The following is a 16187-nucleotide window of genomic DNA, read 5'->3' as shown; positions in this document are numbered from 1 at the left end:
GAGCTATTTTGTATGCATTTTTTGGTACTATTTAAGAGAGCCGGGCAGTGCCCCTGCCCTGCATGCCGTGCCATGTTCCACACCGAGGGGGCTCCAGCTCTGACTCCCCGTGGTGCTGGCAGCCCGGACCATGGAAGTGATGCTCTCCTGGGAGAAGCAGGACCACGGTGCCTGTGTCTGTGATGAGGTTCTTGAGGTTTCACTGGCTGCTGTGCCTCTGGGCCCCTTCGTGCACGTGGAGATATGTGTGTGTGTTTCACTCCGTCACCCGGTGTGCCTACACCCCAAACGAAGCCCGATTTTACCAACGAGGCTTATATCTCTCCAACCAGAAATAAAAGAAACCCTTCCCATGTGAGTCATAGAATCATCAGATTGTAGAATAGCTTGGGCTGGCAGGGACCTTGAAGCCCCTCCAGTGCCACCTGTGCCATGGCAGGGACCCCTGCCCCCAGCCCAGGCTGCCCCCAGCCCCATCCAGCCCGGCCTTGGGCACCCCCAGGGCTGGGGCAGCCTGAAACAGGAAGGATTTCCTCCTAATGCCTCACCTGAACCTTCCCTCTCTGAGCTTAAAGCCATCACTCCTCGTCATATCAGACGATTTCCTTCCTCAGCCCCTGTTAACCATGACACATGCTACACACACCACAGACGTGGCAAAAGACAGGCGAAGGCGAGAAGAAAAAACTCCCTGAGTCACAGCAGTCGGTGAGCCATCAAACCCCAGGCACTGCTTGCAGGAAGGCTGCGCCTTGCAGTGGGGTCGTGCGTGAACCAGGGCGCCCAGAAAGGGAAGGTGCAGAAACTGCCGAGCTCTGCAGGAGGAACAAAGCCAGGATGGGCAAAAAAGGGTAGAAAAGGGCCGGCTGCCCGTAAAAACGGGGCTGGTTAGCATGTGGTGTGGGGGCAGGACGAAGGGTGATGGCCACAAAATGGAGCCCAGGCAGTTCCGCACCAACAGAAAGATTTTGTTCACGGTGTTAGCAAAGCTTTTGGGGAGCATTTAGCAGTGAGGACAGCGTTTTTATGGCGCAGGAGCCTAGGAAAAGCTCACAGGAGATGGAGAGATCTGGATGCAAAAGCAAAGACAGGAAAAATCTGTGCAAAAGCCTTTGTGGAAAGCCCTTGCCTGGGGGCTTTCTGCTTCTAGCTTTAAGGCCTGGAGGCGGCAGGATGAGGCCACGGGCACTGCTGCACCGTGACACCGGGCTCTGTCATCTGCCAGCCGAGGAGCCCCGGGGCTGCTTGCAGGCTGGGACAGGCCAGGTGAGCCACCCGGCTCCAGGAAAAGGAGCAAAAAAAACCACTCCAGGGTACAAGGGTGTGAGCAGGGGGACGGTCACGGAGATGTGACCCACGCAGAGAGGAGCCAGGGGCATGAGGAAGCTGGCGGGGGGCCAAAGAGGAAGAGCATGGTAGGGGCAGGACACGTGCAGCAGCTTTCATTTCACCATTTTTACACAGCGGCGGGAGGAAGCCAAAGCATCAAGCTCTGGCTTGTGATTTATTTTATTTATTTTATTTTATTTTATTTTATTTTTTTCTGGGAGAAACGTTAGCTTTCCGATAGCTCTGTAGACGAGCCCGTGGCAGCTTCCTCCCTGCCCAAACACAGCCAGATTTCGGAAGTTTTCCCGGAGCACAGGTGAGAAAAGCTGCCTGCAGTGGGTGCTGGCCGTGTCCGCCCCTGGGTGCTGGCCGTGCGCGGTGCCAGCTGGAGTTGGTCTCAATTAGCCTGATTGGGGTCGCAATAATCACGGAGGCGAACGCTGGGGGCGAAGCAGGGGCTGCGGGTTGGTGGGGCACTGGCGGTGAGGGGAGGATGTGATAAATGACCTTGCTGGGACAGCTGGCTGCCTGCTGCGGGTCGCACATCGGCGGGTTGATGATTAACCTGCCCCAACGCCGCAGACGAGCGCGTGGGGTTTCTTCGTCGAAACCCAGGGCGACCTCTGTACAAGCAAATCGATCAGTGCCCCGGCTGGGCACTGCTTTGATTGCTCGCAGCAGGATGCTGTGCCCAGGACCGGCACGGGGCAGGAGGGTTTGGAGCAGGTCTGGCCAGACAGCAGCCCCGGGCAGCTTTAATCCAGCCGTTTTTTACTTTCTGCGGTCCGATGGCAAGGAGGCACCTGGGGAGCGTCTTTCGGGGTGGTGGCAGTGCTGCAAGGCTCTCGTGCAGGGTGTGAGCAGGTGCTGGGCCAGCCCCGAGCCGTTTTGGCAGGGCAGTGCGCATCAAGAAGCGGCACATGCCAGCACCAGCCACTACCCCGGTCGTGCCGGGGCGTGGGTGGCACGAAGCAGGCGGCAAACTTCAAAATTGTTTCCTTTTTACTTCCCCAAGTAGCCCTTGGAGTACAGAAGCGGTCGTAGCCAGGTCAGCTTGCTCGTGGAAAGCAGGAACGCCGGGGCACTGAGGAAGAGTTTGGCCGAGATTGACATGGCAACACGTCGCGGTGAGCCGCTGTCCCTGGCCTTCCCCTCCGCTCCTGCAGGCTTCTGCTGCCCTTCCCTCCCCACCCCCAGCAGCTCACACCGACCCGGCTTGCTTTCACTTGCTGAGGGTAAAGATTTCCGTCTTTAGCTAGATGCCAGGACCCAGGAGGCCGCAGTTTCTCTTTGAAGTGCGTTCCCTGCTCAGCACAGGGGAGCAGGGCTGTGCAAAGGCGTCTTCACCCGAACGTAGTTCATTTTGGGGAGCTGGCTGTGTGGCAGTGCTTCTTGCAAAACCTGAAGCTTGATACTAGAAGAAAAAAAAAATAAACTAAAAAAACAAACAGCAGGAGTCAGAAACAAACAATAGACACAAAGACGAGTCCCCCAGCTGTAAGCAGGAAGGGAAAATGCCCTCAAGGCTCCCGACACCGTTCCTGCACAAAAACCGCACCGATTTTTACTGTTTTCACTGATTTTTACAAACGTAGGGCCAGTTCTGCAGCTTTTCTGGGTAGCGCAAGGTGTAAAGCCTCCTACCTGCCTGTCGCTGCTGGGGGCAGAGATTCACATCCCTACTGGGGCTGTGCGGAGAAAGCCGGTTAGGAAAAGATGCCAGAGGGGAAGGATTTGGGTTCCCACGCGCAGACACCACGTGTGAAGATCTCCTCTGGCCAGCAGCATTGGTGACCCCGGGCCACAGAGTTTTGGCAGCTGCTTGCCCTGGCAGGGATGTCTGCGGCAGGGTGGGTGGTCACCGCCCAGATTTTAGGGTCTGGGTTTGTTCGGGTAATGATCAGGTGGCCAAACCTGCAGCTGGGTGATCCGACCTTCACCCTCACGCGCCACAGCACCCCGAATTTAGGCTGCGAGGGCTGATTCCTCTCGGTGTCAGGAATAGGTGAGGCTGTTTGCTCCGAGGCTTTGACACCTGGGGAGGCTGTGGTGCTAATAATGCTGATGTCCTTTCCCTGTGAAAAGGTGCAGAGAACAACGATGCAGCTGAGGTCCCCCAGAGGCGACCGCGAATGCGGGATGCTTTCCAGCAGGAGGAAAGGGAGACGCTCAGGAAATGTGAGTAGGGGAAGCCACCTGCCTGGTGGCACCAGAGCCATGCCTAAAATGCAGTGAGGTCTGCAGAGGGACCTGTGGTGGAAGGAGAGGCACAAGCAGGCTGCAGCTGCTCTGAGCATTGCCACGGAGGATCCACTCCCCAGACTCCCCAGGAGCAATCTCGGTGCTGCCCGAGGAGCCAGAGCACCCCAAAATGCTCCCCTCTGCCAGCAGCAACTCGTTCTCGTTGCTTGGCACTGGGCACCTTCCCCCTCGAACTGCGTTTGGTAGAAATAACGGGAATTTTGTAAATCATCCCGGCTCCCAGGGGTGCCAGCCTCCTCCTGAGGCTCACCGTGGGCTGCTGGGGCTGCTTCCTTTGGAGACCTACCTCCTCCTACAGCCTGACCGTGCGACGCCTCTCCCTTCCAGACGAGAAGATGGAGGAGAGGGTCAGAAAAATCCTGACCGCCTCGTGTGAGAAGATATCCCACCTCTTTCAGCTGAAGGACATGCCCGAGTACCTGGCTTATCTCCGGTGAGTGTGCGGCCAGAGAGACCCCCGCCAGCCTCGCTTTCCCCTGGGCAACGTGCCCCCGGCCGTCCCCCCAGGCTCCGCCGTGCTCCGGGGCTTTGGTGGGCACCAGCTCCTAGGCAGAAAATTCAAACTGGGAATTGCCACCAAAGCTAGAGGGTGGAAGCAGGTTTTGCCGCGACAGCTTCCTGCTGTAAGGAGGATTCATCCTTTTTTTTTTTTTTGCTGTGCTGGCAGTCCATGGAGGGGTCAGGGAGGCTCCTGAGCTGCTCCCACTTCGGCACGGGCTCACCAGGGCTTGGGGCAGGCAAATGAGGGACGGTGGAGAGCACGGTCTGTGCTTTGGGAACAAGCCCTCTGGGTGGAGATATCGCACCTGGCAAGGCGAAAACTCCCCTGAGATTTGAACCTGCTGCGGTGGAATCCGCCTTGTTCCTACCTCTGTTCTCCCAGGGACCGCATCACGACCCTCAGCTCCAAGCTCACCTTCGAGCCCATCTACATCGGGCTCTTCGGGAGCAGCGGCGCGGGGAAGAGCACCCTGCTCAACACCATCCTCCACAAGCGCTTCTTCCTCCCGGTGTCAGGGACACGCGCCTGCACCTCCTGCCAGGTTCAGATCAGCACCTGCAGCAGCAGAGAGTACAGAGCCAGGATTTTTCTCCTCTCCAACGAGGTACGGCTGGGGCCCTGCTGTGGAAGGCAGCCAAGGAGCAGCTCCTGCCCCTTCTCGGGGCAGCCTGTGGATCGTGTGGGTCTGCAGGAGGCTCCTGCAGCCCGTCTTATGGGCCGTCTGGGGAAACCCAAGGGAAGACCGGGGAAAACAGCAGCTTTCTGCTCTCTGCTCCTTCCCGGAGTGAAGGTCTCTGGCCGCTCTTGTGGTTGGGAGCCCTTGTGCTGCTGCTTCCCACTGCTCACCACAGCTGCAGCTGCTCCTGCCCCAGCGAGCTGCTGAGCAACGTGCTCCTCTCTCCACCGTGGCAGGAGTGGATGGACGAGGTGAGGAGCCTGCTCGCGTTCCTGGAGACGGACAGGGAGGCTGATGAGAATGACTGCGACAGAGATCACGCCGTTCGAGCGCTGCAGGCTGTCTACGGGGAAGGAGCAGAGAACAGGACTTACGATGACCTGGTGAAAGCCAAGCCTGCCATCACTATTCCCCACTCCAGAATTATTGATCTGAAAACGGCAGAGGTGAGAACGTGGCAGCTCTCCAGGGCTGCCCATCCCTCTTCCCGCTGCACAAACCTCCTGGGAAGCACCCAGAGCTTTGTCCCGGTGCTGGGGCCGTTGCTCGCAGAGGAAAGTGGTTGCTTGCACACATCTACTCGCAGCTTCTCTGCCAGGCAGCACTTGCGGCTGTGCCATCTGCTGGGGCCACGGTACTTCTCCGTGCACACACGACACTTCGTTGCTGGTGTGCCCCTTGCGCAGCTTCTTGCGCTGTTTTGGTTGGCGGTTTGCTCTTTTCAGGCTGCTTGGAGGCTTTGTTTCTGTAGAGAGTCATGGACTCACCCAGGTCGGAAGAGACCTTCAAGGTCACCAAGTCCAACCATCCACCTGAGCTACCGAGTGCCATCACCGAGCCCTGTCCCTTAGTGCCGCGTCCATGCACCTCTTAAAGACCTCCAGGGACACGGACTCCACCACACTCTCTGTGAAGAAATTCTGCCTCGTATCCTAATCTGAACCTCCCCCGGCAGAATTGGAGACCATTAATTGGAGGGTGAGCGTTAATTTGCTTCTGGTGTTCCAGGCAGAGGTTCTCTCCCGGGAACTGGACCCGTACATCCGCAACCTGGAGGGCAACGAGGGGCCTGGGGAGGGGGGTGCCGCCCTCCACAACCAGCAGACGCGGCTCTGGCCCCTCATCAAGTACGTGCAAGTGACTCTTCCCGCGTCCGACTTCGTGCCTGAAGGTGTCATCTTCGTGGACATCCCGGGGACGGGCGATTCCAACAAGAAGAGGGATGAAATGTGGAAAGAGGTGACTGGCAGGTGGGACCAGTGCAGGGGGGGGAATGGGCTTTTCATGAGGGAGGCTGCAAAAAGAGCAGGGGCTGGTGGCAAGGGAAAGAAGCCACAACCGAGCAGGTAGGGGCTGCCACCACCATCTGTGTGCCAGTGCACGGGCACTGATGCAGCGCCTTCAGGCCTCAGCTCCTGGTTCGGTGTCCTCGGTGCTCCTGTGCCCCACCTGACTCTTCTCCTCTCCTCTCTTTCCCCCCAGAGCATCCTGCAGTGCACATCCATTTGGGTCATCGCTGATGTTGAACGCGTTTATGGGGCCAAAGCACATGAAAACATGCTGAAAGAGGCGATTACAGCTTGCATGATTGGCAAGTGCAGCGATATCACCTTTGTGGTCACCAAGATGGATAAGATTAGCCGGGAGGAGTACATGAGGTAAAGAACAGCTCCGTCCTTTCGTCAGGGTTGCAGGGAAGCCTTCGTGCCTCCATCAGAGCAGGCTGGATGCCGTTCACCCATGGCACTGCCAGGTCTCACTCATAGCGTGCCCTACCCACCCTGCATATGGAAAATGGCATTCCACGTAACAAATCATTCCCACTGATACTTTCGTTGTTTTTCCTATGCATTCAAGAGCCTTAGCACCCAGCCCTCTTTACAGCACAACCCCATCACCACGCCTGCCTTTCCCAGGCTGACTTTGCCCCTTTGCTCTTCTGCCTCAGCTCCACGCTCGGCGCTGCCCCATCCCCTGTGCCTTTATTGCTGTCTTTCTGATCGAGGCAGGTCATCCGCTTCCTTTGGCATCTGTGCTGATGTCCCCCAGCCCAAAGGACTTGGGGATTTGCCCTTTTTTACTGCCTGCCATAGGCTGTTGTGGATCCCAGCACATCTGTAATTCAGAGGAGTCTGAAGGTACTGCCCTGTTCTGTAACAGCCCAAATTAAAGGATTAGAGCTCTTAGGCACTGACGTGTCCCTGGGTCTGCTGTAAGCCAGGAAACCCGGTGATGTTGCTGTCAGTATGGGCTGTCATTTTGCTGCCAGCTGCATGCCCTCGCTGAGGGACAAGCTTTAGGGTTCAGCTTTGCCATATCTACTCAAAGTCTTTTTTTTTTCCTTCTTTCATTTCCCAGTGACCATCCCAGTGCACCGGTAAGTACCTGCTGGCTGCTTTCAGTGGCCAAAAACCAAATTCCTTTTCTGATTGCATATTCTGACTGGTGGGGCCAGTGCATAGACTCCACCAGCATCCTGCAGGCTTGCTAGCAGCTTTGCCTCCGTGCAGGTGAAGCTTGGTGGTTTTGGGAATATTCTCATAACACTCTCTATCATTTGCCATCCAGAAGGATCTAAGCACGCACGATGCCATTTTGGAGACAAAAAAAGACCTGAAAACAAGAAAGGCCAGAGCAATAAGGCTCAGGATGCAGGTATGGTATACCTTGTTATTTTGGTAACAAATGCATGTTACAGTGCTAATGCTTATGCACGTGCCTTTTCCCACAAAATATATTTGCTTCCTTTTCTTTCCATTTGCCATGAAAAAAATAAATGGCAACATCTAACTTTCCCATCTAGGTAATATCTTGTGACGAGGTTTATCAAATTAGTGGGCACCTGGAAGAGAGGTGCTGGCCTGTGGCAGCTGCACCAGTGATCTTCTACATGTTGTTATAAGCCCTTCTGTCACTGACCAGCTTTAAATGCAGGTGTGGGCTGCGTGTCACCTCCTCCCTGCCCAATCTATCCGTGGATGTGGCTGGCACCAGCACCCTTGCTCTTGGTTGCACCAGTACAAATACAGCGAGGTGTGAGGCAATTCCATGGGCTCCTGCATCAGGGTTTGTCTGCAGGAGAAGGCTGGCCCGTGACAGCACAACAGCCTTTAAAACATCGCTCAGCAAGGCCTTTGACACAGTCTCCCACAGTGTTCTCCTGGAGAAGGTGGCAGCCCATGGCTTGGACACTCTCTGTGCTGGGATAAAAAGAGGCTGGATGGCCAGGCCCAGAGAGCGGCGCTGAACGGAGTGAAATCCAGCTGGCGGCTGGTCATGAGTGGTGTTCCCCAGGGGTTGGTGTTGGGGCCCATCCTCTTTAATGTCTTTATTGATGATTTGGACGAGGGAATTGAATGCATCCTCACTAAGACTGCAGATGACACCAAGCTGGGGGGAAGTGTCAATCTGCTGGAGGGTCGGAAGGCCCTGCAGAGGGACCTGGACAGGATGGATCGATGGGCAGAGGCCAAGGGGATGAGGTTCCACATGGTTATGTGCCTGGTCCTACACTTTGGCCACAACCACCCCATGCAGTGCTAGGATTGGGGCAGAGTGGCTGGAAAGCTGCGCGGAGGAAAAGGATCTGGGGGTGTTGGTCGATGCTCACTTGAACACGAGCCAGCAGTGTGCCCAGGGGGCCAAGAAGGCCAAGGGCATCCTGGTTGTGTCAGGAGCAGTGCAGCCAGCAGGAACAGGGCGGTGATCATCCCCCTGAGCTCTGCTCTGGTGAGGCCAAACCTCGAGTGCTGGGTTCAGCTTTGGGCCCCTCACTACCAGAAGGACATCGAGGCCCTGGAGCAGGGCTACGAAGCTGGGGAAGGGCCTGGAGCACAAGGACTGTGAGGGGCAGCTGAGGGAACTGGGGGTGTTTGGTCTGGAGAAGAGGCCGACCCCCAGCTCCCCACACCTTCCTTTCAGGTAGCAGCAAAGAGCAATGAGCTCTGCCCTGAGCCTCCTCTGCTCCAGACTATCACTAGTGATAGGAGCAGAGGGAATGGCCTCGAGTTGCCCCAGGGGAGGTTCAGGTGGGAAATGAGGAGACATTTCTGCTCAGAAAGAGCAGTCAGGCCTTGGGACGGGTTGCCCAGGGAGGTGGTGGAGTCACCGTCCCTGGGGGTGTTCGAGGAGAGGTTGGACGTGGAGCTGAAGGCACAGGGCCCTGCGCTGCTTCAGGCAGCTCTTGCACGCTCACGTTGCACGCTCGTGTGTTTCAGACGAGACTGCCCAGCGACACAGAGGTGGTGCAGAAGGCGGACCTGGTGTTCACCGTCAGTGCCAAGGAGTACTGGAACCCCACGGTCCTCACGAACGAGGAGACAGGTGAAGGGTTGGCCGCGTGCTTGCTGCAAGCCCTGCTGCCTGTGCACTGATTCCCATTCGTGGTGGGAAAGCAATGAAGGTCGCCTTCGTATTCTCTTTCAGAAATCTCCATGCTAAGGGACCAAATCAGGAAGCTCTGCCTGAACGTGAAGAGAAATCACCTGCAAGAGCGCATGCGGGAGATCCTTGTCATCTTCTCCCTGGTGGACGTTTTCCACACCGTGCAGCTGAACCCGGTACGTGTGGCTGCAGCCCCTGCACGCTGCCACCATCCCGTTCCTTCTGGGGCTGTGGGGCCGGGTAGCCAGCCTCATCCTTCTCAGGAAACAAATGCAGAGCTGCTCTTGCTATCCTGAAGTGACCTAAACAGGTCTTTGCTGCCTGCATGGAGGAATTCAGCAGTGCCAGGAGGAGAGGAGCATCCCTGGAGCATGGATGGCCTTTTTTGCCTGGTTCACCCAGCTGTGAAGCTGCACCAAGGCCAAGGCCTGCATCCAAACCCATTTTCTGACTAGCCACTTGGCACTTTTTGGAGAGGATGAAAAAGCAAGAAAGCTGCAGAGGCTGAGCAAGCTTTGCCAGCCCTGTAGCCCCATTACCTGCTATCACCTCATCTTCCTCATCTTCTTGGCCCTCTCATGTAGTGCCAGTGAGAGGCAGGCTCTAGCTTCCCCCTCTGCGGTCTTGGCTTAAATTTGAGCTGCTCAGGATGCTCCAGGGAGGACAGTTCTGGAGTGTGCTGGCCTTGCACTCAGCAGCTTTGTCAAGGTTTGTGCCGTCTCACTTTTCCAGGGTCCAACCCTGCATCAGGACAGGCTCAACGCGTTTGTGTCAACGAAGATCCAGGAGCTGAAGAAGACGGCTCAGAGCATTTTTGACCAGATGGATTCGCTTCTTATCAATGGGGTGCAGTCTGCCCAAAATTCATACAAGAAGAAAATTGAAAATATCTTTGCGGTGAGTGGCGCAGGTCTGCTCCACGCTCTGAGGCTGGGTAGGATTATTGCATTTTCTGTCTTGCAATAGCCATCAACATCAGCTGAGTTTCACTCATTAATCACTGACAGGTGCTTTGAGGTCTGTGGGTAAGAGACAGGGTAAGTTCTTGCTGCTGCTCAGTGTTACTTTAGCTTAGAAAGGAGAGCTTGATTCTAGGGAAAAAAACAAGCAAACAAACAAACAAACAAAAACCACCACAGACGTGTTGTGTTAAGGAGATGCTGTGCCTAACGCAGGTGGAGAAACGCCTGCCCACGTTGCTCCGTGCCATCAGGACTGGCCAAGTCTTGGGAAGTGCACTGTGTAGGGACAGTGGTGAGCCGGCCATGCCATGGGCCAGCTCCCCAGAGCCCACCGGGTCCTCCTGCCAAGCAGCAAGTCCTTCTAGGGCTGGTTCCTCAGCAGGACTCCTGGACAGAGTCAGACTATTACAATTCCAGGACCAGGTCCCAGGAAGCACGTTATGCCCCTACAGCTGCACGCTCATCCTGCAGAGACCTTTTTTCCTTGATAGAGGGGGGACACCAAGTGATCGTGTGTTTCTAAACAGTTGAAATGAGCGTCTTCCAGGCTTAGACCCCAACCCAGCTTTGCCGTCTTTAGAGCTATCCACCCTGAGTGAACACAGGCACGTTGCAGGAGGCACCAAAGGCTAAAAGAGGACATCGTTGAATTCCCGCTTTTCTCTCACTGTGACATTTGCTACCGGTAGTTGAAGCAGCTCTGAAATGACACGTGAAGGACTTGGTCCTGGGAGCAGCGCTGCTGCTGGTGGCTCTGCTCACACTTGCTGCGTTCTTCCTCCTGCAGATAGGCGAGAAGTCCAAAGGCTTCCACATGACCCTGAAAGCTGTGTGCAGGAGGAACGGGGTGTACGTGTCCCGCGTCTTCCACCGCATAAACATCAACAGAAGCCTGGCTGAGCCCATCTACGCAGCAATTGAAATGATGTTTGCAAACATATTCAGGTGAGAGCGGTGGGCAAGCAGGAACCAAGCCACATTTTCTTGGAAACTCCAAGAAAAGAGTTCTCCTACACAACTACAAACTCCTACAAAAGAGTTCTCTGCCATCTGCAGGCAACCTCGTCTGGGAAGCACTCGGGTCTTTATCTCTTTCTCCCTCAAAAAGCTAAGCTAGCATTACATCGACTACTCACGGAGGCAAACTAAACATGCCCAACTGCAGTTCATTTACTTAGGCAAAGCTTCTAATTGACTAACCTGTCTCAGCACTTCCACATCTCTCTCCCAATCGCGACTGATCTCCTACTGATCTTGGGCAGACCTGTGTGGAGCCAGGAGTGGGACTCGATGACCCTTGTAGGTCCCTTCCAAGTGGGGATATTCTGTGATTCCCCACAGCCCCATGTGGTACTGATGTACCACATTAACAGTTCAATATAGAAATTAAGTGGCATTTGCAGCTCCATCCCTTTCTGCCCCGTGTTTCACATGGGTTCAGGCATAATAAAAAAGAAAATGAATACCTTGCTATTTCCCAGTCCCCAGAGAAGAGGGAGCCAGCCAGATAGCCCAGGTAGCGAGGACATCCCTGCGCTGGAGTTGGAAGCCTTGTGTCTTCTGATGAGAGAAGCTCACCTTGGCTGGCAACGTGCAGAGAATAAGTGAGGCGGGGGAAGCCCGTGGGTCTAACAGTTTTGGGGTCTCACCCACACAGAAAACAGATGCTCACGAGGACCAGTCTGCAGGCTGCCATCAATGAGTTCAGCACGGCGGTAAAAGGCGAATTCATGGTGTTTGCGAGGGACACGAATATGAATGAGTCCAAGCTCCAATTCCTCTTACAAGAGGTGAGTGTGAAGCAGGGAAAACCCAATGAGATATCCCTGTGTAGCTGGCACAGCCCTGGGAGTGGGCGCCAGCCCCTTGGCAGGAGCTCGGGGGGTACAACTCGAGGAAAAGTCCGACGTGCGTCGTGTCAGCAGCTTTGGCTGGGGGTCTGGTGCAACCCCTGATGACCAGTAGCTGCTATTCAGCGTCGGGGGCAGCAGGATTGTTTTTAGTGCTGAGCCACAGGCAGCTCGCACTTCGTCCTTGGGGTATCATTAGATGGTTCAGTGGATGCTCTGCTAGAAGCTCGTAAAAGAGAACTCCAGGTGACCAGACGCAACGGATCTGGTCCGTGTAAGGGTTGGGGCGAGCCCTGGTGTGCTCCACCTGCTCCCCACCTCGGAGCATTTCTTTGTTCTGCTGGTGAACGGGGGGTTGGAGGTGCTGGGAAATGCTCTGCCCTGATTCCTGCAGACCGACATCATCATGAGAGCTCTCGAAAGAGAAATTCTTCTGAAAAAGAAGGCCATCTATGAGTCCCTTGAGCTGTCCATCCAAAGCACCTTAACGCCGTGTTACCAAGGTAAGGCTGCTTTTCCAGCTAATTGTGTAGCTGACGCTGTGAGTTCGATGCCTGGCCCTGGGGCACATTCTCCCAGCTTGTGTGTGGAGTCCGCAGAAGGCTTTGTCCTCTGCGAGGACAGGAGGCTGAGTAAATTTGTGCCTTCGAGTCCAGCAGGTCACAGTCTTCTTAACCAGGGAAGAAAACGTTGGAGTTCCAAACCCTCCTGCATAAATTCCTTGTAATTTTGATGCCATTGCTGCCTGCCGTGATGGGACCCACCACACTTCTTGTGGATCAAACGAAGGCTGTTCCTCCCTGGGAAGGAGATAGCAGCACCTGGCGCTGGGGAGGGGAGACCTTGCCAGAGGGTACTGGAGGGGAACTCCACCTGGGTCTGGGCAAGGCCTGGAGGGCTGTGGAAGGAGGCAGTCTGAAGGTTTTGCTGTTGGCTAAAGGAATTCTTTAGGATGGCAAAAGTCGCCTGGGAAGAGGACTGGGAGGTAGAAGTCTGCCAGCAGCAGGTTCGCGGGCAGCACGGCCTCAACGTGAGCTTTGCACCCAAAGACCACCCCAGCTCGTCTGCCCACGCCTGCTGCGGGCTCCTGACAGCAGTCTGATGTTTCCCACCTCTGCCCAACAGAGGCTGAGAAGATAAGAGGGAAGGACACGTACAAGCAGATAAAAAGCATGCTGGCACAGAGCATCGAGGTGGAGGTACGGCAGGCGATGTTCGAGAAAGCGAAGGAGAGGATGATGAGCCAGTTCCAGGAGCTGACGGTGAGTCACACTGCAAAAATTGCTGCTGGAACTGCAAAAACTGTTGTTGGAGATCCAAGGCTGGGTGAGCAGAAACTGTGACAGGCAGCTAAAGGCTGGACGAGGCGCTGCCGCCCTCCACGCAGACCGGTGGTCGCTGCAGAGCGCTTGTGATGCTCCGGGGGATTTTATGGATCCTGCGGGATGTTGTGACGGTTTGAGGCGAGATGCAGGTTGTTCTGCAACGTTACCAATGTGAGAGCTGTCAGAAATTCTGGTGAGAAAATCTTTATCAACCTCAGCTGCCTGGACTTGCTCCAGCCTGACCTTTGCAGTGGCTCAGCATAGCACTTCAAGTCTCTTTCTGTCCCGAGAAAGAAACAAAACAAAACAAAACAAACAAAAACCATCAAACTGGAGTTTGGTTTGGCTTCATTTCCCTGGTTGTCTCCAGAAAGAGAATTGGCCTCTTAGTAAACAAAAAATTGAGTTTTTTAGGTGGGGATTTCCTACCTCGGTCCCTGCGTCTCCAGATTTCTGACTTCCTGTGAACTCTCCTCTACCTCATCCCAGGCCACTCAGACTCATTCACGTGGGTTGAAACCCGACGGATTCGAACCGCGGTCACGCACAGCATGATTCATCACAGTTATCTGAGGGAATTTCCTTTCTGCTGGCCAAAGATCTGGCACGCTGGTTGAGCAGAGGCACCTAGGGGGGTGCGGGCTCCCCTCACCGACTCCTCAGCTGCTTCGGGTATCGCAGGTCAGGTTCTTGCTTCCCCAGCAAGACTTTTGGGAATGCCAGTGCCAAAGCTGCCATCACTGGCGTCACAGCCTTGGCCATCCCAGCAGATCCCAGTGCACCCCCGGAGCTCGAGGGCTTCAGAGCGCAGTGCTGCAGCAGACTTTGTGTAAGGAGGCCTCCAGCGCAGCTTCTCTCCGCAAACGACATCAGAGTGATGCTGTCGCCCTCTCTGATTGCAGGAGCAGATGAGCACGAAGCTCAGCAAGGATATCCTCGGCATGCTCAGCGTCATCTTCAGCCAGTGTGACACACCGGTCAGCGTGCTGCCGGGTACGGGCTGAGCTCTCCTCTCCGGGGCGTGTGTGGTGGGTGGGTGGGAGAGGGCTTGGGGGCAGATTTGGGGAGCTGTGTGTCCTCAAACAGCTGGGGTCTGCAGGTCCCGAGCTTACTTGCATGTTTGCATTCATTTGTACTTAATCATATTATCATTTTATTCCCATTCTGTAAAAAAAACAAAAAGGCCAATGAAGTCTGCCTCATTTTGCTTTTCTCCTTGCAGATCTGCAGGAAGAATACCAAGAAATCCTGGATATGCTGAAAAACTTGTGACAGCCTGGCTGACCAAAAAGGCCGGCGCGAAGAGGCTTTCTTTACATTTTGAGCATTTCTTTTTTATCGTTTTGCTTTTATATTTTTTTTTTTTTTTTGCTTTTACTCATTCAGTTCATTGCTTTGCTATGGTGGCCAGCTTGAGGTAGAAATTTTAAAGATGCCAGGGGTTAGACTGAGCAGCTTGAACACAGGCTCATGAGGACCCAGAATGGAGTGGGTCCCTTGGGGGTCCCGTGTCACATCCCTCCTGCAGGGGCTTTTCCCCTTGCCGGCCTTTTCCAGCGAGCCCTGGAGGTGCAACCATGAGACCTCGGTTGCTTTCTTGAACGTGTTCAAGGAAACAGGACAACAGATGATTAGTTTGATTGCACTGGTACAAAAAGTATATAGTTTATGTGTGGTTTTTATAATCTTTTCATAAAAGTAAATCCCTTTCTACTATGCATATCAGTTCTCAAGTGTAAGCCAGCAGGGTAAGACACCCATGTCTGAATTAAAGCCGGAACCATCCCCAGAGAAATTGGGAGTGTGGCAGGTAAGCAGCAAAAGCCACAAAAGCGCAAATCTGCTGGAAACAATTTACATGAAATCTAATAAAATACAAACCTTTTGGGGATAAGTGTGGCCGATACTTTTTCCAAATGCAAAAGAAGTATCCGGGCTGCTCGGCTGGGTGCTTGAGGTTGAGGAGAAACCTCAAAAACACTCTCCCGAAACTGCCTTTCTCTGCTGCAGCTGCAGTTTTGTCCCCACCTTGCATCCCCCGGGGAGCGATGGCAGTGGGCCCACACCAGTCCTGGTGGGGTGCTTGGTGGGGTGGCTGCAAAGGGATCACAAAGTGGGGACCCTGCAGCTCCGTGCCCCGAGGCAGGGCACAGTGGCACAGCACACAGCGCGTGGCAGGGCTGGAGGGTGCGTGGCCGGGCCATGGTGCAGTGCCATAACGCATGGCAGTGCCATAATGCATGGCAGTGCCATAAAACGTGGCTGTGCCATAAAATGTGGCAGTGCCATCGCATGGGGTGCTGCTGTAACACTTGGCAGGGCCATAGCGCAGTGCCATAACGCATGGCAGTGCCATAAAATGTGTCTGTGCCATAAAATGTGATAGTGCCATAAAATGTGGTAGTGCCATAACGCACAGCAGTGCCAAAGCACTTGGCAGTGGCCCAGGGCAGTGCCACAGCAGAGGATAGTGCCATAGCACAGTGCCATGGCCTGGAGCAGTTCCACAGCTCAAGGCAGAGCTGTAGCACGGTGCCACAACCTGGGACAGTGTCACAGCACACTGACACAGCCCAAGACAGTCCCACAGCACAGTGCCACAGCCCAGGACAGTGCCTTAGCACAGTGCCACAGCCTGGAGCAGTTCCACAACCCAGGACAGTGCCACAGCACAGTGCCATAGCCCAGGACAGTGCCATAGCACAGTGCCATAGCGCAGTGCCATAGCCCAGGACAGTGTCACAGCAGTGCCACAACCCGGAGCAGCTGCGCAGCCCCCAGCCGTGCACCCCCCTGCTTACCCCCAGCCCCCCCAAACCCTGCCTTCCCCACCCCCCCCTCCCGAAAGCCCGTCCCGGGCGCCCCCTCCCATCCCTCTCCTCCCTCCCCGGGGCGGGG

The 16187-nt window shown here is 55.2% G+C and overlaps 1 protein-coding gene and 1 long non-coding RNA gene across 3 annotated transcripts in view; one reads left to right on the top strand and one right to left on the bottom strand.

Annotated features, from left to right (window-relative positions):
- The first annotated feature begins 607 nt into the window (after positions 1-607).
- Positions 608-15183, top strand: LOC311434100 (nuclear GTPase SLIP-GC-like). The gene is made up of 19 exons (XM_084513987.1): positions 608-708; positions 2348-2456; positions 3415-3507; positions 3919-4024; positions 4475-4697; positions 5006-5215; positions 5778-6008; positions 6252-6427; positions 7128-7146; positions 7338-7424; positions 8987-9092; positions 9195-9328; positions 9885-10049; positions 10902-11059; positions 11772-11904; positions 12359-12467; positions 13090-13226; positions 14192-14282; positions 14512-15183. Exons 1-19 carry the CDS (start codon positions 634-636, stop codon positions 14559-14561), a joined length of 2412 nt encoding a protein of 803 aa, XP_084370113.1. The 5' UTR covers positions 608-633; the 3' UTR covers positions 14562-15183.
- Positions 1462-16187, bottom strand: part of LOC311434110 — a 16069-nt gene continuing 1343 nt past the window's right edge. Inside the window, exons 1-3 of one of the 2 annotated variants that reach the window (XR_014691259.1) lie at positions 3878-3983; positions 3244-3404; positions 1462-2743 (exon numbers count right to left, since the gene is read on the bottom strand). This is a non-coding gene — a long non-coding RNA (uncharacterized lncRNA). Of the gene's footprint in view, positions 2744-3243; positions 3405-3877; positions 3984-16187 lie in introns of those variants that run through there. The other variant, XR_014691258.1, reaches the window with a different exon arrangement.

The sequence above is a fragment of the Aythya ferina genome (assembly GCF_964211825.1).
Source record: "Aythya ferina genome assembly, chromosome: 3".
In the NCBI taxonomy this organism is placed as follows: Eukaryota; Metazoa; Chordata; class Aves; order Anseriformes; family Anatidae; genus Aythya; species Aythya ferina.
The sequence above is the reverse complement of the archived record's forward strand: the minus strand, read 5'-3'. Positions and strand labels throughout refer to the sequence as shown.